Source organism: Anastrepha ludens, chromosome 2, assembly GCF_028408465.1.
Source record: "Anastrepha ludens isolate Willacy chromosome 2, idAnaLude1.1, whole genome shotgun sequence".
NCBI classification, from domain to species: Eukaryota; Metazoa; Arthropoda; class Insecta; order Diptera; family Tephritidae; genus Anastrepha; species Anastrepha ludens.
The window spans coordinates 17,840,183-17,864,252 of NC_071498.1; the positions used below are offsets into that span (position 1 = coordinate 17,840,183).

Consider the following 24,070-nt stretch of genomic DNA (forward strand, 5'->3'; position numbering starts at 1 on the left):
CACAACGAGTCACTGTTTGGTGCGGTTTTTGGTCTGGCGGTAAAGCGAGCGTTACCGTGACATGCTCAACGAGTTGTTTCCAAAAATTTAAGAGGATGCCATCGACGACATTTGGTTTCAACAGGACGGTGCATCTTGTCACACTGCCAAAGTTACACTCGAACTTTTGGCTACCGTTTTTGAAAACCGAATAATCAGCCGAAATACCGATATTAATTGGCCGCCTCGGAACTGTGATTTAAGCCCGTTGGACTATTTTTTGTGGGGAGCCGTTAAGGACAAATGCTTTGCGAACCATCCAGAGACGATTGATGCTTTAAAACACGAAATCGAAGTTGCCATTCATGAAATTGGAGCCCAAACAATCGAAAATGTGCTTAAAAATTGGATTGATCGAATGGCCTGCTGTAAAGCCAGTCGTGGCAGTCATTTGAACGATATTATTTTTCATTCATAAATGTCAATGTTCAATCTTCAAAATAAAAAAAAAAATTTAAAAAAATATTGATTGGTTTTTTTTATAGCCGATTCAAAAAGCAAATTTTACATGGACAACGAAGAATTTGTTCAATGCCTACAACTGATCGAGGTTTCACTGCACTTATCATGTAAGCTAGTCATAGTAATATAATTCAGTAAAATATCCAAAGCCATGATTATAAATAAAATGCCTGTAAATGATGTCGCATTTATGGGAAGGATGCTTTTCTTTTTATTGAATGTTAAAATTAAATTTTTTTTTTTGTAGATAACCAATCAAATGATAGAAACCTGCAAATCCTACATCACTTGTCGCAGCAAGGAGACGATTTGGTCGCAGGATCGCAATGTTATACGCACCAAGTTAGGCAATTGCATTAAGCTAAATCACATTTATCACGAAACTTACTATACCGTTAGAGAGCAACCATTTTTACCCAATCAAACACCGTTCGGTTTCTCGGAAAACTTCGTTTTCGGAAAGTTCGACACATTTTGCGATCGCCTATCAAAAATTATCTCCATGTTTAATCTAATCGACGATTACAACCATTTGTTCGAGCGTCGCTTGGAGGGCTTACTGTTGGGTGAAACTCTCCAAGACGCCAGCAATCATTTTGAGGAAGCCAAAAAAGAGATCCTCTCGAAGAAATACGATTACTTGGATCACCGCAATGGTGAATTTAATGAAGATTTCGAACGCTTCATGAACAAAACCGATACGCTGAAAGACACCATCGCCACACTTATCGAGACCAATTTTGACACTGTGTGGGAGACGCCACAATGTATACGATTTCTCACACGTTTCGAGAAAGTCAGCGAGAAGATACCGCTCAGTAAAATGGACGAAAAATATGTGCGCATCATAAAGTATGTGGATAGGGAAGTTGACCGGGTCAATAAGATGTTTAAGAAACAGCGCGATGATCCACCCGTCTGCAGAAATTTCCCTCCAATCGCCGGCCGCATACGTTGGAGCCAAGCCTTGGATGCGCACATGAAGGAACTGATGGACGCTGTATTGGATCATCAAGTGCTCAGCGGTCTCACCTTGACAAAAGATTTGGAGAATCGTTACAATAATGTGACAGCAATGTTAAAGGAATACGAAGAAGAGATCGTATCCATTTGGTTGGATCAGGATGTAGGTCTTCAGCAGCTCACCAGTGATTGTTAACTGATTTTTGTGCATTTTATCATTCAGGTTAGCGTAGCCGATGCCTGCCTATTACAGCCACTCTTGGCACTGCAAGGCGAACGTTTAATCGTCAATTTGCATCCCACTATACCGTTGCTCATACGTGAAGCAAAAATGCTGGCCAAGTTAAACATTGAATTGCCAATTGTGGCCGCGACGTTGATGAGCCGTCAGAAGTACTTCACTACTATTCAAGACTCATTAAATGTAGGTAAACGACATTCTCTTTGGCGATTTCCATTATGAAATTTTCGTTTTCGTTTTTGTTGCTTTGTTGCTTCGTTTGTTGTGCGTTTTGTTGTTTTGTTGTTCATAGTGTTTGATCAAAATGTTTTTGACAACTGTGCGTGCCGTAAAATTGGAAGTGCGTCCATTGTTTCTGCCACAACTGGTGCGTCTGACAGCAATGCTGAAACCTGGCCTACACACCATAAATGTAAGTTGGAATTGTGCCATTGAATACCTTAGACCGTCTGTCTTTCATGTTTTAGCAGTTGCCATTTGCGGAGCAGCAAAATTCAATTAAAGTTTATAATAAGTCTGTGCTCTCTGTGCAGACATACAGAACTTTGTATTCTCTGATGATTTTGTGTATTTTTGATCTAAAGTGGACTCATCAAAATTGGACGGAATTCTATGAGCGTTGTAAACGCGCCATCGAGACATTCAATGTGCTGGTTGCACGTGTGCACGACATCTACTCCAACCGCATTTTAAATGTGCTCATGTGGATGCAGGATGTCTCGTTACAAGTCTTGCCTGGAGGTAAGGCCACATATAATTATTTCTTACAAACGTATGTATGTATGTTTTGAAATAAGTTTTAGCAAATGTTTGCTAATCCATAGATACATACGTACGTATGTATATATACACATACCATACATATGCACCTACACATGCACACTTGTAGTTTTTTACCTCAAGTATTCTTTTTGTACTAATTTAGAGGACGAAATTTGGACGGTGGAAGAGTTTTTGGAGAAAAGTGAAGACGCCTGCAGGTGAGCCAACAAATTAGTGTAAATGTTTACTACATTTTTTATATATTTTATTATTTGTCGAATGGAGCTAGAATTTTTTTTTAATATGAAATTAAAAGAAAAGTGCCTCAACACTCAAGGCTCAATAGCTCGGTAATGAAACTAACAGAAATATGCTGATCAACGATGAGCCAGATTTGCTTAAAAGGGTCCTAACTGGTGACGAATCATGGGTATATGCTTGTGATATCGTAAGCAAAGCCAAATCGTCCCAATAGAAGAAGTTCAGGAGAGCCAGGAGAGCAGGAAGATAGCAGGAAATCGCCGAACACGCAAAACACTTCCCTTATTTAAAGGGTGAGAGGTAGTCAGAATTTAAAAAAAAATTGGACTTTTTTGATTTTTGGTTTTCAAAGTATAATATCTTAGAAATATTGTGTGAAAATTTGAAGTGAATCCGACAAATACAATTCGAGTTATTCAACAATTAACAAAGGGCGCTCGCTAGATGCTTGATTTTAAGTTTAATAATGCACACCTTGCATTATAAGACGGAATCGGATCAGTGAAGTTCAACGATCTGAGTGAAAAACAAAGATATTTCCTTTGAATACGTTCAAGTCTATTGATGTGGCACTGATGATAAGGCCTCCAAATAAAGACGGCATACTAAAACTTGTATCGTACTAGTGAAGTAAATAGTGACTACAAAGTCGGAAGCAACCCGCCGAATGAAGGCAAGTGCAGAATGCGATTTGGCGATGACAAAATTTAAATGACTAAGAAACTGAAAGGTGGAGTCGAAGATTACTCCCAAATCAGTAATTTCATTAAGAGCATTTAGGCGCGTGTACATTATAAAATATAAGGGTAGAGATTAAATGCTTTGACTTAGAAAATGGCACATGAGAGGATTTCTTAACATTTAATTGAAGTAAAGGGTGGTTAAGTTTCAAGGGCCGGTGTTTATCTTGAATAAAATACAATTTTTTTTAGAAAATTATTATCATTTCTCTTTATTGTGATACTATTTTTATGGTTCAATTACGTATGGAACAAAATATCGGCCGAATGTCCGCCACGGTCTCAGCGGCACACCTTCATCCGATGGTCCAAATTTTCGATGACGCTGAGGCATAATTTCAATAATCTCATCCTTTAGCTCTTGAATTGTTGCTGGCTTATCGATGTACACCTTTTTTTTCAAATAACCCCAAAGAAAGAAGTCCAACGGTGTCGTTGACGTTTAGGTGTGGTTCACATTCAATATTGGCCCATGCAATTTAACCACTCTTTAGATTCCTATCGCAGCATGCCCCGACGTTGTTGAGGTCTGATTGAAGATCATATGAATCAGACAGGTTTTGTATGGTTTTAAAAATTTTGAAGTCGTCTGCATATTAAAGAACTACATATTAAGAACTACACATTCACGATAGAAAAGGTACGAATTTATCCATTTAAGGAATGTAGAGTTAAACCCAAAACTTTTTAATTTAGAGATTAATGTTGAGTGGCAGACTTAATCGAAGGCCTTCGAAAAATCCGTATAAACAACATCAACTTGAAGGCTATTATTGAAAGCCGACGTAAAAAAGTCCGAGAAAACAGCAAGATTAGTGACAGTTAACCTACCAGCCATAAAACCATGCTGATTACTTGATATACGAGGTGTGTTCAAAAAGTATCGCGAATTTTGTGTTTTTTTCAAAAATTATTTATTTATTCATTAATATCTATTTTGTCCCCTTCAAAGTAATCCCCACGAGATATTATGCACTTGTGCCAACGTTTTTTCCAATCTGCGAAGCACTTCAAACAATTTTTTTTTATCTTGTTCAGCTCCTCCTTCGGTGCCGTCTTTATCTCGTCAATCGTAGCGTAGCGTCGTCCTTTCATGGGCCTCTTCAGTTTCGGGAACAAGAAAAATTCACAGGGGCCAGATATGGGGAAATCCGTGGCTGTGACATCATTAGTGTGTTGTTTTTGGCCAAAAAGTCGCGCACAAGCAACGATGTGTGAGCAGGGGCGTTGGGCGTTATCGTGATGCAATAGCCAATTTTTGTTCTTCCACAAATCCGGGCATTTCTGGCAGATTGCTTGTGCGCAAATTGCGCATAACTTGCAGGTAATATTCCTTATTGACCGTTTTACCCTGTGGCAAGAACTCATGATACACAACGCCCCTGCAATCGAGGAAAACGCTAAGCAAAACTTTTACATTCGACCGAACTTGGCGCGCTTTTTTCGGTCTTGGTCGTTCGGCAGCTTCCATTAAGATGGATTCGTCACCAGTTATGAACCTCTGCAGCAAATTAGGGTCGTCGCGGACAGAGTCCAACATCTCATTAGCAATGTTCATGCGATGCTGCTTTTGGTCGAAATTGAGCAGTTTTGGTACGAATTTTGCGGCGACCCGTCTCATGCCCGAATCATTGAAAAAAATCGAATGGCTCGAACCAATCGATATGTCTAGGTCCTCAGCAACTTCTCTAACGGTGATTCGACGATTGGCCAATACCATTTTCTACACTTTATCAATCTTTTCGTCTGTTGTTGAAGTGTTCGGGCGTCCGGGACGCTTTTCGTCGTTCACATCTTCTCGGCCTTCTGAGCACGTCTGCAAGCAAAGCAGCTGTCAAGAATTAACTGCACATTCAAAAGGGCCGAACTCATCGGCATGAGTGCCAAATAATCGCAACAAAAAAATCGAAATTCGAATATACGTAACCTGCGAAAATTCGAAATTCGCGATACTTTTCGAATACACCTCGTATTACGTTTTACAGCGAAGTATTATTTTTTTTTTACAATATACTCAAAGAGCTTTGAGACCGTTGAAAGTTCGGAAATAGGTCTGTGGTTCGCGTTGTCATGAAAGGACCAGAAATTGTCTCATTACACTGTGCGACAGTGAAATTATACTTTTATGGAGACCTAGTTCAACTTGTAGGTATAGTAAAACTAAGAAAAATGGCATAGGAGAAATTTCCAATACACCCCCAAAATCTCATTTTATGGCCATAAAACCGTTTTTCAGTAGGTTGATGTGAAGAATAACTCCTAACTTCGCCAATTTCCATCCGATTTCGAATTTGCTTTTTTAGTTCGAAAGAACAAAAACAAGCCTTTTTGACAGTGTGCTGACATTTTTTCTGAAATGACAACTGACGAGACTGTAGACGGAAGTATTTGGAATTTTTATATTTTTCTCTATTTTTTCAACTTTGACATAATTTTTACGATATTATCCGATATTGAGGATTTTTTTCAGTACCCTATTGTTATAGTAAATTTAATATTGCGTCAAATGAGCTTTATTTGACTGTAATTGAATTAAAATTAATAGAGTTGTGTGAGTTTTAAGTTTTTTTTTTTTTTTTACTAATTTGGTATGTAGGTATAATTACGCTAAATGGGAATAAGGACGTGTTTTGATGCGTTATTATAGATACGTAATATTTATTGGAGTATATAAGTATACATAAGAGTACACTGTACTGCATACAACAGAACTGGTTAAAACCAACGAAAATATCGGACATATTATCACACATTTTTTTTTTCAATAGAAATATGAAAAAGCTCCCAAGTGTACCAAAGTTCACACTGTACATTGATTAACAAAAGAAGTTTGTTATTATAATTTAACCTTATTAAAACGTCAAAGTTTTATTGTTTGTTTCATTGAAATTTAAGAGATCTAAATCAAAACGTTGCCAGAAAAGTCGAATTTCTCAATATTCTCGATGATGTGGCATCATCAGCCTTATCATAAACCAGATGATTGTTATTTTTGTAAAACGGACGTAAACGGTCATCATTATAAAGCTCGAAAGCACATAAAGTATGCTGATGTTGCAACTGTTAAGAACCCCGTAGTCTTGGACGATATGATTGACTCAACTGCAGGTCATGAACTGAAGGAAGTTCAACTCATTGCTGATGATGATCAAACTGATAACAATAAACCTGATGATGAAGAGTACTTTCCGTCTGGTTCTAAGAACGACAGAACGACACATTGTATCAAATTCAGATTTTCAGGATCTTTCTCGTGATTTACTTCTGTCGGAAGACAATCTGAAACGCTCGCTTCTCGATTTAAACAATGGAATTTAGTTGATGACGACTTAAGATGAATGATGATGATCGAATTTCTTACAGAGAAGTATTCAAAACTGATGAAGAGAATGACAAATGTACCGTACCATACTAAACTGCAAAGGGCCGTTTCCAATGCATTTTTAAGTTTGGAACCAGTTCCGTTGTGTACTGCACCGTACCGCACTGTACCATACCGTTCAGTGCTGCACTGCACAATACTCCAATAAATATTATGTGTTTATAATGATACTTGTTATCATTTTCATGTTTCGAAACGCATACCAAATCTCGTAGTAAAAAAAAAGAAAAAAATCTTAAAACCCACACAACTCTATTAATTTTAATTCAATTACAGTCAAATATAGCTCATTCGACGCAATATTAAATTTACTATAACAGTAGTGTACTAGAAAAAATCCTCAATATCGGATAATATCGTAAAAATTATGTCAAAGTCGAAAAAATAGAGAAAAAATAAAAAAATTCCAAATACTTCCGTCTACAGTCTCGTCAGTTGTCATTTCAGAAAAAATGTCAACACACTGTCAAAAAGGCTTGTTTTTGTTCTTTCGAACTAAAAAAGCAAATTTGAAATCGGATGGAAATTGGCGAAGTTAGGAGTTATTCTTCACATCAACCTACTGAAAAACGGTTTTATGGCCATAAAATGAGATTTTGGGGGTGTATTGGAAATTTCTCCTATGCCATTTTTTTTAATTTTTCTATAGCCACAAGTTGTGCTAGGTCTCCATAAAAGTATATTTAAGTTTTTTTTTTTGTCACACTGTGTTATCTAACGTATTTTTGGTATATAATTACAGGTAGTATTTTATTCGAATTTGCTAAATTAAAAAAAAAAGATTTGGTTTCTTACCTTGAACATTAAGAGCGTCAGTAATGCTTTGAATATATGGGTACGGGAATAAGTGTCCGCTCTCGTAAAAGAGTTGTTGCTGCTCATACTATTTTTGTGTTCGCTCTAGTAATATACCGGTGATTTGAAGGTGTACAGTGAGTCAAAAAAGTATTGGCACAATCGAAAAATCAAAGTTCTCAGTGCTATAACTTTTCTTCTAATGAAAGTATACAAAAATAGAAAACGATATTTTCTAAATGTGTTTCTTTATTACGTATCCGAACAAAAAAAAAATCAATTTCGACTTAGGTTTACACGCTCAACCTTGAAAGGTAAAATAAGGCACAAATTCTCATCAAAAAAGTATTGGCACAGGTAGCGTCGTCAGGTTGCTCCATTGCAGCTGTAACGCGCTAATACTTTGTGGGTCCTCCTTTAGACTGAATAACGGCATGCAAACGCCTTTTCATACTATTTACATGATTTGAAGTTTCGGAAGGTGTTATTTTATTCCATTCAGCAATTATTACCTCTTTTAGAGAATCCGTTGACGTTATGTGGTGAGATCGTGTATCCGTTCCAGAAGATGCCACACATGCTCAATAGGATGTAAGTCCGGCGGTTAGGGGGCGTTTTAAGCTGTTTGCAATGGTATGTATATCAACCACTCCTGCACAAGATAAGACGAATGTTTGGGTCATTATCTTGTTGAAATTGCCAAGTTGTCCCATTAAGGCCCAGTTTTTCGACACTTGAACTTAATTTTTTTTTAATAATGTCGCAATACACATGCTTATCCGTTCTCTCATCTATGAAGACGAGCTTTCCGACACCAGAAGCCGCGAAACACCCCCAAACCAACACATTTCCTCCACCGTGTTTAACTGTTTTGAGCAGGTTGTTCTCTTGAAGTCTTTATTCGGCTTTCGCCAACTCTTTTGTGCTCCATCTGACTCAAATAAATTGAATTTTGATTCATCACTAAATACGGTGGTGTTCCAAAAAGCGTCGGGCTTATTTAATTGCTGTTTAGCCAATTTTTTCATTATTTTTCTTATTTAGCTTCGAAATGAAGGGCTTTCGTCGAGGAACTTGGCCATGATACTCAGGCTTATATAGGTATTCCGAACAGTTTGGGGGTTGAAATTGATTTAGAATAAATTTTGCAAGGTCTTACACAATTTGACAGCCGAAGTTTTTTGATTTTGTGCCACCGTGGGCACCACAATTCGCTCCTGTCGTTCGGTTCTTTTCTGCGGCCAGAAATAATGCATAACGATGTTTCGAACGCTGGATCATGATTTATCGACAAGTTTGCCAATTTATCGATAGGACTTTTTTCTAAATACAGTTTTATCATTAATTGACGCAGTTCTAGGGAATTTCAGCACCACGGCCCATTTTGGTCTATGTCCGTTGAAATCGTGATCAAAAGTGATTGCGACCGTATGCAATTCTTAAAACGAACGAAGGTCTCGATCGCAGTAGTTGACATTCATTTCAGATTTAGTTAGAAATTTATAAATGGGTTGACTCTTGCTTGAACAATTTTGGGAAATATTAAACTCAAAAATCAAATAATTAGCCGAAAATGTGATATCATTCGCCGACTAGTTGGTCAACTTTCTAGTAATTTTCGAGTTAAGAACTTTTAATACCCGGTTATGAAGGGCTTTCGCAGTAAAGTGTGAGGATAAATATAGGGATTGCCTTCCTGTTTCTGCAGTTTTTTTGCCTCGCGTACCGGTAAGACTTCGCTTATGCTGTTGATCAACAATGTATTGTGTTTTTTTGGTTCAAGAGTGCGTTGACTGTGGATGTGCTGTGGCTGCAGACGATGAATTTCTTACCTGTATAAGAGACGAACTTCATGTAGCGCATCCGCTTCTGCTGTGAGTTCAGAACAGTTCGGTGTTAAAGAACCGTATATATTTTATCTCATAAGCTTTTGTTCCTATGTACTGGAAGACAGCAGAAGTAATTATGATTTTGAAAGCCGGAAAATCGCCAAATGATGTGTCTTCATACCGACCTATTTCTCTGCTGCCAATGTTGTCCAAACTGTTTGAACGACTGTTACTGACTCGAATGTTGCCGATTATAGAAAACAAGAGAGTTATTCCAACGCACCAATTTGGCTTTCGAAAAAATCACTCCACTATCGACCAAGTTCACAGGGTTGTTAGAACCATAGGGTGTGCGATAGAGGAAAACAAAGTTTGCGCAAGGGTGTTCCTTGACGTCTCGCAGGCGTTTGACAAAGTTTGGCATACGGGCTTACTCCACAAACTAAAATTGATTTTGCCCAGGAATTATTGCGAAATCCTTTCTTCCTACCTTGATGGCAGATACTTTCGTGTCAGACTTGACAACGCCTATTCATCATTGCAAAAAGCACGCGCGGGGGTACCTCAAGGAAGCATCCTAGGCCCTCTCTTGTACTTCTTGTATACGTATGACTTACCGGTTCACGAGCAACACGTTACCGCAACCTTTGCAGATGACGCGGCTATCCTAGCAGTTGGAGAAGTGATCGAGACTACAACGACGAAATTGCAATCAGCGGTGAGTTCTATTGCAACATGGGCAAAAAAATGGCGTATCAAATTAAATAATTCCAAATCAGTTCACATTGTATTCGGCCTGAAAAAAACAATTTACAAGCCAGTCTACATAAACAGCGTAAATATACCGTACGTCAACGAGGCAAAATATCTTGGTATAACCCTTGATGCTAAACTGCGTTGGAAGGCGCATGTCCAGAAAAAGCGTGAAGAGCTGGAATTAAAAACAAAAAACCTTCTTTATCTTATTGGCAGACACTCTATTCTGTCAACGAACAACAAACTACTGCTATATAATCAAATACTCAAACCGGTCTGGACGTATGGCATTCAGCTATGGGGATGCTCAAGCGAATCTTGCATGACTATTATCCAACGATTCCAAAATAAAGTGTTGCGCAACATCGTCAATGCTCCATACTATGTGAGAAATCTCGACCTCCATCGTGATCTTGGTATCTTATCCATCACTGACGTGGCAAAAAAGTACGCCATGGCTCACAGACAACGTTTAAGTACACATGTCAACGCTGAAGCATTGGCTTTGCTTCAGCCAAATACTCATCGTCGGCGGCTCAAGCGTAAAACAGTTTTAGACCAGATGGGCACCCAGTAGCAGCTGTACCTTATATATTTATACATTCATAATGAATTTATGAATATTGAGGCATCTTAGTTTTTCCTTTTTTAATATATAATATATGTTCAATAAAAATTGCTCGTTAGTATCTTTATTTCGTTGTACTAGTTGTAATTTCTAAATGTTATTCTGCTTATACTTTAAGATGCGTTAATAAAAAAAAAAAAAAATAAGCTTTTGGAAATCCAAATGGGTAACGGAGGTGTGTTATAAAATAAAAAATTAAAATACCTTATTGACTTGGTAGAAGTAGTTTAGGCTGTACCCAATGCTATACAAAACGCTTAAATACAATAATAATTGATAATTGAGTGGCAGACATACACTGAAATTATTTGAGACTTATTATTTATTATTAATTATTTATTTCAATTAACTATTTTAAGTGGATGGATCACTTGAAATTGTTGCCACCTCAGAAGTACCTGATTTAGTAGTTTTAATTGGTATTAAAAGCGTTTTGTATGCGACCCTCAGCGATAGTAAATAATTGAGTGATTCAGCGGATTCGTTGCTGTAGTATGATATTTAATGGTTGTAATATTTTATCCTGTACTAATGTATACACACATATGTGTGTCTGTGTATATGTAAGTAAACTTATTTTGTTGCTCTCTATTGGTTTATGTTCGTCCTTTCAGGCACGCGGCCATTGAATTGAATCGCAAAAGTCAAATGGTTTCGGAGGCCGTAGAGGAAGTGCTGAATTTGGTGGATAAGGCGACTGAGACTTTCAAGCAAATCGCCGGCGATGATGTTGTCACATTGTTTGACGGTATGACTTAGTACACGTGAATTCGTGCGAATGTATATACTTAATATATTATTATATTAATGTATATGTACATATATTAGGGTGGGTCAATTTGTAGGGATTAACTTTTTTAACATCGTTTCTAGCACAGTCGGATTCAAAATCAAATTATAAGAAACAAAGTTCATTAGTGCAAAGCTGTATAATTAAATTCAACTCCTTCTTCTTTTAAAATATGCGAAGTTAAGATTAATATTTACTAGACTTTCATGGATGTTACTTTTGTAATACAAACTTGGTTTTGGGATTTTTTGGTACAAAGAATTTATTTTTGATATTTATTTTTTCTTTACAGAAAGGCAAAATGGCGCTACAAAGCAAATTATATGTAGTTTTTTAATGTTTTAATGGAACATGTGTCTACATGTAATTTTTTATTTGCAAATCAAACTAAAACTTGCGAAAATATTAGGTGCGCAACTAAGTTCTCGCTGTTTTTTTGATAAAAATTCAACTTTATTCTGAAAAAATGGTTACAAGTGAATCATTGAAAGTATTGCCCATCGCTGGCTAATACTTTTTCCCATCTTTCTGGTAGATCTCGTATACCGTCGCGGTAAAACTGTTCATCATTTGAGACTATCCACGGATTAAGCCATTTTTTGATGTCTTCATATGAATGGAACTGCTGGTTAGCTAGGACATGTGCCATCGATCGAAACAGGTGATAATCGGACGGCCGGACGGCACTATATCTGGGGAATATGACGGGTGGGGTAGGATTTCCCATTTCAGTGTTACCAGGTAGGTTTTAACGGGTTTGGAAACGTGAGGCCGAGCGTTGTCATGCTGTAGAATCACTTTTTCATGCCTCTCTGCGTATTGCCGTCGTTTCTCGCGCAGTGCTCGGCTCAATCGCATAAATTGAAGTCGAAGTGAAGTGGTTTCGCTTGGTTTTAACAGTTAATAATAAATAACCTCAACTTGGTGGGAATACATAGCATAACCTTCGCAACATGAAAATTCGGCCGAGGCGACGACGTAGAAGCATGACCGGGCAGTCCCCATGACTTTCTTTTCTTTGGATTGTTGTAATGAATCCCTTTTTCATCACACGTCATGATACGATGAAGAAAAGCCTTCATCTTTTGCCGCTGGAGCAGTTGTTCACAGGCGTCACAGGCGAAAAAACAACGTTCAACATCCCTTGGATTTAACTCATAAGGACCAAAGTCCACTGTTTCTGAATCATTCCCAAAGCATGCAATCGCTTGGAAATGGATTGGCGGGTAACTTCTAATTCTGAAGCAAGCTCTTCTTGCGTTTGACATGGATCCTCATTGAGCAATGCCTCCAATTCAACGTCTGCGAAGGGTTTTGGCCTTCCTTCACGCGGACGGTCGTCAACATTCAAATCACCGTCTTTGAAGCGACGGAACCAATCTCGGCACGTTGTTTCAATTAAAGCAGCATCTCCATAAACTTTTTGTAGCTCTGAAGCGCATAGCAGCCGTCGTTTTTTTTTCGAATGAAAGAGGAAAATCACACTTCCGGCAAATGACGATTATTTGGCACAAAATCAGCCATTTTCACAAAACCAAAAGTATTGATACCAAAACAAAATCACTAATGCGTCGAAACATTTTATTTCCCGTATATCTAAGCTTGGTTTATTACTTTTAGGTTATGTTAGAATCGACTAGCACATACTGCTGGCGGCATCTATTGACAAACAGCGGGACCTTAGTTGCGCACCTAATAATTTTGTTTTTTAATTTTATCATCACCTATCTGTTCTTTAAATAAAAATAGATATTAAAAATAAATTTTTGATCCAAAAAATCCCCAAGTACAAAAATTGCATTCATGGTACTCAAGTAAATATTAATTTCCGTATTATATATTTTGTTCCATTTACTCCGTAGTGAAGCATTGGACCACACTTTCCATATTAACTTCGTATTAATTAAATTTAGCATCTTTTAACATTTGCTCCTTTAATTTTATGTAGAATGCGAATCTGCTCCGAACGATATTACAAAGTTGATCCACCCTAATATTTACGTTTATGTGTTTTTATGTATCCAAATGTTTCACCTTAAATTATATGGTTCATTATTGCGGCTAGCAACATCGCGAAATCCAACTCAACCATCATCGGCGCGTAAGGGCGAGGAGGAGAGTGGTGCTGCAGCGTCAGGTGCTGCTGCTGGCGCCAAAGAAAATGGTGCTAGTGGGGGCGGTGGCGGTGCTGCCGGCCAGCAGCAGGATTGGAGCATTTTATGGTCTTGTTTTGAGAATCCACTAACTCTGCTCTCGACCACCGAGAGTCTACCCAAGGGTATGCAGGTAAATAGCCTATTAGTGCTCCGAGGAAGCGCCAGCATCTTTTATTGCTTTGCCCTTTCTTGTATTGTTAACTTGTGCTTTAGGATATGGTGTGCAACGCTGTAGTGGAGATGCGACGCTATTATAGTCGAAAGGTAATTGATGTGCTGATTAAGGTGATACGTGGCACTTTGGACACTATCAGGCGTCGTTTCATCGCCGACGAGAATGATTCCATACCGAAGAAACCGATATTCGCCCTGCATGCACAACTGCAGATCCCCATTGTAGTGATCAAACCGAATCTGGATGAGCTGCAAGAGATACTGATAACGGCTGGCAAAAATATAACCGGCATTGCCAAAGGCGTTGCACAGTGGACAAGCGGCAAAGAGCCGGCAAGTATACTCCTAAGCTGATGCCGATTTATTCTACTTATAAGCTGGCTGATCTTTGTATGCATATTTTGTCTTCTAACAGCAAGTATCGACCACGCCACAGCCGCGCATTGGTCGTAATCACAACACCGGAAATCGGGCGCGTCGTCGCAAGCTCTACACGCTGGCTTCGGAAGAGCGCCCGCAAATGCCGCATATGCTGAAATCTTTTTATGCCGCCATCATGGATAACAAAGAGGTGGCCAAGGCATTAAATTTGCTATCGAATTGCACCAAGAATATTAAACCAGAGATACAGACCTACATAAAGCGTTGGAAACCCTACCATTTTCTTTGGAAGAACGACCGCACAACGCGCCAGCTAATGGAGTTTGGCTTACAAGAGTTTGAGACGACTTTGCGTTGCTTGGCCGAGTTGGACGCCAATCTGCTGGTGGAGCCTGAAATGGAAGTGTTTGGCCAATGTGTAGCCGTTTACAATGAACGCCTCAAATATGGCTTGGCTATTGAGATCAAGTGTGAGTAAATGGCGTGAAAATAAGCAAATGGAGGGCGAAAATGTGTAACTGTATAATTTAGTATTAAATCGTATGTATGCGTGGAGGGGAGCGAATGCAATCAATTCAAGCTCTTATAAACGAATTTCTATTGTTGTTGAGTGCTGTTATTGATTTTCTGCTAACTGTGGGCAAATTCGCAAATCGCACAATCGCATGCAAATGCCTTTCTTTGATGTATAAATTGGCACTCGTTATACTATGTTTTTCTTTCGTGAAATTCATAGCAGCAACATTTCCAAATGCGCTGAATGTAGAGCTGGGGGTTTATACTATATTACACGAATATAATTTTTGGCTTAATAGATATTGGCAAGCGCTAGAAAATTGTAATAGGGTGCGTTTCATAATCATAAGACGCCCCTAATATTTCAAAGTATTTTAATTTATAGGTTTCAGAGGAAAATAAAAAATTGCACACATCGATTAAAGTAACAAAAGTTATCTGTTTCATTACAGAATTTAGAACTTTTTTAATACAGAAAGAAAATTTTTGACAAAAACGTATTTCCAGGCGTTTCAAAATAATAAGACACTGTTTAATTAAAGTGATCGTTTAACAAAGGTATGCTTTTTTCGAATTATTTTTTCTGTCGGCGGCCGCCGTAGCCGAATGGGTTGGTATTCGGTATTCGCAGAGAGAACGTCGGTTCGAATCTCGGTGAAACACCAAAATTAAGAAAAACATTTTTCTAATAGCGGTCGCCCTTCGGCAGGCATGTATAGTGTATTTCTGCCATGAAAAAGCTCCTCATAAAAATATCTGCCGTTCGGAGTCGGCTTGAAACTGTAGGTCCCTCCATTTGTGGAACAACATCAATACGCACACCACAAATAGGAGGAGGAGCTCGGCCAAACACCCAAAAAGGGTGTATGCGCCAATTATATATATATATATGTATATGTGGAAGCATCATTTGCTTTAGCGACACAAAATAACCTTTTTTCATCGATTCTGCTAACTTTTTAAGTAAATTTACATCCAGAGAAGCCCATTCTGCCTTAATTGCCGCTTGAAGCTCGTTGGTCTTGTCAAAATGGCGACAAAATGGCATAAGCTCTTCTGTCTAATATACACCAAATGTTTTCTATTGGGTTTAGATCCGGAGAATGCGCCGGCCAGTCCATAGTTTCTGTGGAACAATCGGTCAAATACTGCCTTGTTTCCCTGCTTACATAGATTCGGGCGTTGTCTTGCTGAAAAACGGAGGACTCTTCCCGATTATCCTGAATAAAAGGAAGAGGACTATTTTCCAAAACGTTTTTGCAGTCCCCACTATTCATTCGCGATGATGTAAACTGTATATCAAAAGTTGCTTTCGATGTAAATGCGCCCCAAATCATAACAGAACTTTCCCCGAAGTTCGCTCGGAAAATAAGAGGTCGGGGGTTCTTGCGCAAATCTCTCCGATAATTTAAAAAACCATCGGCTCCATCAAGTTTCCATTTTTTCCATCCCAAAATATAATCTTTTTAAAAAATTATATGAAATTGGGCAACATTAAAAATATTCCAAATATCTCACTGTGCCCCAGTAGGTGCCTAAGTGTTTTTCTGCAAACTGAAGACGGGCCAGCTTGTGCAGTAGCAAAAGATGGGGTCCTTTTCTTATTTTTGATAATTCTAAATGATTGCACCTCTGTAATGTGCGCCAAACTGTTGTTTTTGAAACCTCAGGACTCCGTAAAAAATTCCGGATAACAACGACTTCTGACTGTTTTTTTTTTCAATTAATTTGATTGACAAGCCTGAATCCTTGTAGGCCAAAATTTTTCCACGCTCCTCTTGTGATAATATTGAACCCTTCGGCATTTTAGGTTAAATTGAATAAAGTTATAATTAAAGTCATCCAAAACAATAATCAGCCCCTTCTATTTCTTCAGAAGCTTATTTTCGACTAGTGTCTTATCATTATGGAACGCCGAAAAGACTAGCAAAATTGCAGCTTCTTGGAAAAAGATATCGGTTGTACAAAATAGAGTGAGCTGTCGCACCAGAAACAATTGCTGGAAGTCTTAAGTCTATCACTGTTAAAATGACGCCAAATAAAAGCTTCTCCGCAAAGTAAAAGCGAGCTTTTGGTAGTTCAAGAATTGTGTACCAAAGGTGTCTTATAATTATGAAACGCACCTTAGGTTACTAAGTCAAGCATACACAACATCGTAGGCTAATCGACGACCATTTAATTTTTGAGACTTTGTAGCACCACTCAACCATTTAACTTCCTTTCAGCTTGCAATCACAAGATTGGTCAGGCCATGAAGAAGAAATACAAAAAGGAGATGGACTATGTCTACGCAGTAATTAATGAAATGGATAGAAAGTTAGACAGGCCGATACGAGATCTCGACGATGTGCGCATGATCATGGAAACCTTAAGTAAAATAAGGGAACAAGAAGTAGACATGGAGCTGCGCATCGACCCAATAGAAGTAAGTAGGCTTCATTTCGAGTAAACAATTTTGATATTGTAAAATATCATAAAACATTGAACAAAATTTCACCACCAGGAAGCCTTCAATGTGCTCACCCGATATGAAGTTCAAGTGGAACGTGAGCAATTCGACTTAGTAGACAATTTACGTAGCACATTCCAAAATCTGTTGGCCTGCGCGCTACAGGCCCAAGTCAAGTTGCTCGACATGCAACCATCCTTCCAGGATGATCTCAGAAATAATTTGGATAAGTTTAAACAGGACAAGATACAATATGTTAACGAATACCGCACGGCTGGGCCGATGCAAGCGGGTCTCACACCACGCGAGGCTTCTGATCGCTTGATTTTATTCCAAAACCGGTTCGAGGGAATGTGGCGCCGCCTGCAAACATACCAGAGTGGTGAAGAGTTATTTGGCTTGCCACAAACTGATTACCCGGAATTGGGTCAGATACGCAAAGAGTTAAATCTGCTGCAGAAACTCTACAAGCTGTACAATGACGTAATCGACCGCGTGAGCAGTTATTATGACATACCCTGGAACGAGGTGGATATCGAAGAGATTAACAATGAACTGATGGAGTTCCAGAATCGCTGTCGTAAACTTCCAAAGGGTTTGAAGGAATGGCCGGCATTCCATGCGCTCAAGAAAACCATCGACGATTTCAATGACATGTGCCCCTTGTTGGAATTGATGGCGAACAAGGCAATGAAGCCGCGTCACTGGCAGCGCATCATGGACGTTACTAAATATGTTTTCGAATTCGACTCGGAAGGCTTCTCATTGAAGAATATATTGGAGGCACCACTACTCAAACACAAGGAGGATATTGAGGATATTTGCATTAGCGCAATGAAGGAGAAGGATATTGAGGCTAAGCTGAAGCAAGTAACCAACGAGTGGTCCGTACACGAATTACAATTCATGAGCTTCAACAATCGCGGTGAGTTATTGTTGCGTGGTGATACAACTGCAGAAACCATAGGGCAGCTAGAAGACAGCTTGATGGTGCTGGGCTCACTGCTATCTAATCGCTACAACGCACCATTTCGAAAGCAAATACAACAGTGAGTAATCACTCTAATTTCTTTTTGTTTTTGTACGAATTTATTTGCTCAATACAGATGGGTTTACGATCTTTCGAATTCGAACGAGATTTTGGAACGCTGGCTGCTGGTGCAAAACATGTGGGTGTATTTGGAGGCTGTCTTTGTTGGTGGCGACATTGCTAAGCAGCTGCCAAAAGAAGCGAAGCGTTTCTCGAAAATCGACAAGTCCTGGCAAAAGATAATGCAACGCGCCCACGAGACGCCAGGCGTGGTGGCTTGTTGTGTTGGTGACGATCTCTTGAAGCAGCTTTTGCCTCATTTGCAGGAACAGTTGGAAATTTGTCAAAAATCACTCAGTGGCTATTTGGAGCGCAAGCGCATGATGTTTCCGCGTTTCTTTTTTGTCTCCGATCCGGCGCTGTTGGAAATTTTGGGTCAGGCTTCCGATTCGCATACCATACAAAATCATCTACTCTCCATTTTCGATAACACACGCAAGGTGAAATTTCACGATATCGAATATAACAAAATGATGGCAATTATCTCCAGTGAGGGCGAGATGATACAGCTGGATCGTGCGATTCGCGCCGAGGGTTCCGTCGAGACATGGCTAACTCAGTTGCTGGTCACAGCACAGCAGTCATTGCATTCGATTATCCGCACCGCTTATGCTACAATAAATGATCCAAATTTCACTTTGTTGGGCTTTTTAGAAAAAGTCCCAGCGCAAATTGGTCTTTTGGGTATACAAATGATTTGGACACGCGACGCGGAAATGGCGCTGATGCAGGCCAGGCATGAGAGGAAAGTCATGTCGGAGACGAATAATAAGTTTCTAGAAATTCTAAACACGCTGATCGATCAAACAACCAGAAATTTGACAAAGATGGAGCGCACCAATTTCGAAACCTTGATTACCATACACGTGCACCAACGCGATATTTTCGATATATTGGTGAGGCTGCGAACTATTGTGCAATATTTGATTTTAAATTTAAGGGTTTCATTTGTTTGAAATTTTAATTGGATATAAATATATTTCTAGTGCCGTATGAACATTAAATCGGCCAACGATTTTGAGTGGTTGAAACAGTGTCGTTTCTACTTCAAAGAAGACTTGGACAAGACCTGGATTTCCGTAACGGATGTAACTTTCACATACCAAAATGAATACTTGGGTTGTACGGATCGTTTGGTGATAACGCCGTTAACTGATCGGTGAGCTTAAGGAAGGGCAGTCAAAGTGTTAAATAGAGTCGATACTTAACAAATAATCTTATATTTTTACAAAAAGTTAATTCATAATTCATAATTATGAGATAATAATCAAATAGTGTCAATTGATGATGGAGTAAAACTGAAATAAGGTAGACAGGAAAGGTGAGTTACATTTATATATTAGTAGAATAGTTAGACCTTGAGACCTCCTACCCGGTCATCGGCATCACCCTGACAGTTGTTAAAGGGGAACTGCACAAATTATTTCTCAGGAAAGCGCAGAAAAGATGAAGCTCCATTTCTTCATGTGCTATTTCGAAAACCCTTTGGTCCCAGTACAATATACGGAGGACTCAGAAAGTCTTTTGGTCTCCTCGCCATTCAATTTCCAAACTCGTCACTGGACGATCGGCACACACGCGGAAAAGCTAGGGCTACCATTTAACCCCCATTGCAGAAGCTGTGGGGATCTTTCAGGGAAGGAGACTGTTGACACTTTCTCTGTAAATGTCCGGGTTTGGCAGCTAGACGATTAAGGTCATTGGGTGCTCCTTTCTTCGACAGCCTGGGGCAGTGCGCCAACTTAAATCCCATCAATCTTCTCCATTTTATCAACAGCTCTGACTGGCTATTGGAGGTCTCATAATGGTATCAAAACGGCGCTTCAGTGCCACTAGAGGTGTGCCAGACTGGCACTTCAACCATTTCACCTATCTACCTAGAATAGTAAGAGAACCTCCAACGGGATTAGTTAAGAGAGATGTCTTTTTCACTGGGAAAATTTCTAGTTTAAATTGGTTGCCCTACTATATAAAAGTTGCGCTTTTAAAGGGTTATTAATTTTGAGGGATCAGCTTTTAAATTGAAATTAAACAACGAAAATTCAAATAGATTGGGGAATTTTTATTGTTTTTGTAGAACAATTCAAGATATATGTTTTGTAAAGGTAATCCCTTTCAAATGTTTGCCGCAACTGCGCTGCAATTCGGCCATCCGTAAACACCAATTTTGAATGACTCGCTGGAGGATTTGGCTTCCAATACACCAAGCGATTGTTCACAAAGCATTTAGACTTTACATAGTGCCACAAATAAAGTTCGGAAGGTGTGATATCACACGATTTTGGTGGCCAATCCACTGGTTTGAGGCGAGAAATAAATTGTTCACCGAAACGACGACGCAGTAAATCCATTGTTTCACTGGCTGTATGGCTAGTAGCGACCGTCTTGTTGGAACCAAATTTTGTGAAAATCACGAACTTCGATTTCTGGCATCAAGAAATCGTTTATCATGGCGCGATAGCGTTCGCCATTCAATGTTGCATTGGCACCAACCTCGTCTCTGAAGAAATATGGGCCGATAATTCCTCTAGCCCATAGGCCACACCAAAGAGTTGCTTTCAATGGCTGTTCTTGAATGGCTTCGGGTTGCTCTTCAGTCCGAATGTAGCAATTTTGCCTATTGACGTAGCCATCAAGTCAAAAATGGGCGTCATCGCTGAACAAAATTCGGGTCCCAAAGTACAGATCTTCGGCGAGTTTTTCAAAAGCCCAACGACTGAAATTATGACGCTTTGGAAGATCTGCTTCGACTTCAACTCTTAGACTGAGCACGCGATGAACACTTTTCATAGAGCGTCGTTTTCGTTATATAATTTTGCGATTTGTAAACTTTGTTGAGACGCAAGTCTTTCTATGATAAAATATCAATGAATACTGGAAAAAATTATGTATTTAGTTTGACAGTAGTTACGCGTGATCTGTCAAAAAAACCCTGTTGGGAAAATTACCTCCAATCCAATTACCCTTTACATTGGCTTCTAAAACATTTAGGTTAGGTTAGGTTATGGTGGTAGTCGGCCCGTACGACTAACTCACTTAGACTTTACAGGTCCGTTGTGATGTGCGACACCGGAACCTTGTATATTTACCTTCGTGATACCATTTTGAGGCAGGATTGGTCTAATCGCCACGTCAAACAGTTCTGTAAGAGAATTGAGAAAGTGTTTGCCTAGACAACCTGCTCTGATTTTAGCTAAGGCTGAACAATTGCAAAGGAAGTGCTCAACTATTTCTTCCTCTTCCTCATCTCTACAACTTCTGCAATATTCATGGGAGAATATTCCTAGTCTCAAGGAATGCTTTGTCAGTGCCTAGCCAATGACCGGTGACACAAGCCACGACCTTTGAGATATCATCTCTTGAGAGGCTGAGTAATTCCTTTGTCTTTTTCTTGTTTATTTGCGGCCATAGTAGCCTAGCTGTTACACATGTATCTTCATCTATCCTTGACCTATTGGCCTCTTGGATAATGTTGTTTTTGATTACTAGTTTACTCGTGGCCAAAGGTATTAAAATGAGCGCTGAGCAGTTGTGGAGCAGTTCGGCTTTACAGTTTCCCACAATATCCCTGTGTCCCGGAACCCAAATAAGGCTGACCTTAAATACGACGCTAATATCATTTAGGGCTGCTTGGTATTCCTGTGCAACCTTTGATCTTAGTATAGCCGCATTCTTTGATTTAATGGCCGCCTGGCTATCCGAGAATATATTTATGTATAGTCGTTTTTGTTATGGCATGCGTATTTAGATATGTAGCCACTTCTTTTATAACAGCTAGAACCTCTGCCTGATACACGCTGCAGTAGTCTGGTAGTCGAGCGGATAGTTCCAGTCCTTACGCTTGTGCTAGTCTTTTCTTTCTCGTGCTAAACGGCTCCACTTGGACACACCAAGTGAAACCAAGTCCTTCTCCACCTGATCTTTCCAACATAGAGGAGGCCTTCTTTTACCTCTGCTACCACCAGCTGGTACCGCATCGAATACTTTCAGAGCCGAAGCGTTTATTTCCATTCGGACGTTCCTCAATTCCCTTCGAAAATCCCACACAATTCGAGACCCTTAACTTCGAATCGGTGAAGCTAAAATATCTGGCATAGCTTAAATGCCTGACGAAACTTTAAAAAATTTACCATCACCATTTACCATCACCAATTTACCAGTGGTTGTTTGGATGCCACAAGTCTTGTTGCTCTCTCTTCGATTTGCCATCACATTCTTGCCATGTTGCTGCTAAACTGCGACATTGTTGCTCATACTGTTGGAAAATTCTTTAAGTTTTTTGTAAGTTGCGTTGAATTCCAACCACAATCCAAAGGGAAGCACTGAACGTGAATTACTTAATGGAGAAGGAGCAAGTGGTGCAACAAATAGGAGAGTGAAATTTTGAGAAGAAATACAACGTTGATAGGTTGCTTGAAAAGTTTTAAGTATTTAAACTAAAATTGTATTAGTTGATGGTTCCCACAAAAGCTGCAGGCATTAGCTACGCCTTTCCTATGGCAGTAGGCAGCGAAGTTTATGCGAAAGGCGCTTGAAATTAACTTTCTCACTTCAGTCATAGGCATCGGCGCACTTCACTCATAGGCATTCGCTAAGAGGCAATATGTTTAGGCTTTAGCCCTACAAACAGGGCGCACTATTGAGAAAAACTTTATAATTAAGTCTATTAAGCCATTTTTCATTCTTCTTGCTTATTTTATGCAGTGGCACGCGCCTTCCGCCGTGTAAACATTTGTCAGCAGGCTTTGAGCGGGATTTGCTGGTGTGACTGACAGGTGCTTTAACTTTCGAGGCGCGGAAATAAGTTTTCCAATTCAGTAATTGTTGATATTAAATATTGCCGAGATAGCAACAGTTCAGCACTTTAACAAGATAAATTGTGCTCAGGCTACTTGTTAACATTTATTTATTAAAAAAAAATAATAATAAAAATCATGATTCACATGTGGTTGCATGCGGCTAGAAGTAATATTTTTTGAAAACTCTTTCATACTCCATTGATGTTGAAATCAGCCAAGCAGATATAAACTCGTGCGTGCATTTCCACATCGTACGCAGTACGCAGTGGTGGTATTCATTGATCTTTCGTGTTCCATTTGAGTGGCTGCAACACTCCGCCGAATTGTGTGAAATAATTGTTTGTTTTTCCAATTTTCTTTTCCATTTCCGCACCTGAAACTACTTTCGTCGCTTTATTGGATGCTGGGGAATGGCCATTCATTTCTGCTGCATAGTTGCTACATCACGCTTGCCCAGGCGCTAACACTGAGCATGGGCGGCGCGCCCTGTGGGCCGGCGGGTACCGGCAAAACGGAGACGGTTAAGGACATGGGCAAGACGCTGGCTAAATACGTGGTTGTATTTAATTGCTCCGACCAAATGGATTACAGGTATTAAAATGCAGTAGAGTAATAAATTTCCCATAAGCTGAGGATATACCTATGTATGTATGCCTAACATATACGGTTAGATTTATGCGTAAATGTATATGTTTTGCGAACGTCTGCGTGCTGGCGTGTTTGAAATAATTGTTGCGAGTCTCAGGCGCTCGTTTGGCGTATCACTCTCACTTTCGCGCTTTACTTGTGTACATGTGTGCGTGCATGTGCATGTATGTATTTATAAATAATTGTAATTATGACGTTTATATTAGAAT

The 24,070-nt window shown here is 39.3% G+C and overlaps 1 protein-coding gene across 1 annotated transcript in view; it reads left to right on the forward strand.

Moving 5' to 3' along the window:
• LOC128864198 (dynein axonemal heavy chain 5) overlaps positions 1 to 24,070 on the forward strand; it is a 129,016-nt gene that overhangs the window by 46,765 nt on the left and 58,181 nt on the right. The window contains exons 7-20 of the mRNA XM_054103757.1: positions 749 to 1,627; positions 1,688 to 1,888; positions 1,998 to 2,117; positions 2,290 to 2,446; positions 2,631 to 2,685; positions 11,473 to 11,606; positions 13,714 to 13,934; positions 14,018 to 14,311; positions 14,394 to 14,829; positions 17,101 to 17,300; positions 17,379 to 18,373; positions 18,431 to 19,310; positions 19,401 to 19,573; positions 23,649 to 23,804. Of these exons, the coding sequence (XP_053959732.1) occupies positions 749 to 1,627; positions 1,688 to 1,888; positions 1,998 to 2,117; positions 2,290 to 2,446; positions 2,631 to 2,685; positions 11,473 to 11,606; positions 13,714 to 13,934; positions 14,018 to 14,311; positions 14,394 to 14,829; positions 17,101 to 17,300; positions 17,379 to 18,373; positions 18,431 to 19,310; positions 19,401 to 19,573; positions 23,649 to 23,804 (4,901 nt within the window). The remainder of the gene's footprint in view (positions 1 to 748; positions 1,628 to 1,687; positions 1,889 to 1,997; positions 2,118 to 2,289; positions 2,447 to 2,630; positions 2,686 to 11,472; positions 11,607 to 13,713; positions 13,935 to 14,017; positions 14,312 to 14,393; positions 14,830 to 17,100; positions 17,301 to 17,378; positions 18,374 to 18,430; positions 19,311 to 19,400; positions 19,574 to 23,648; positions 23,805 to 24,070) is intronic.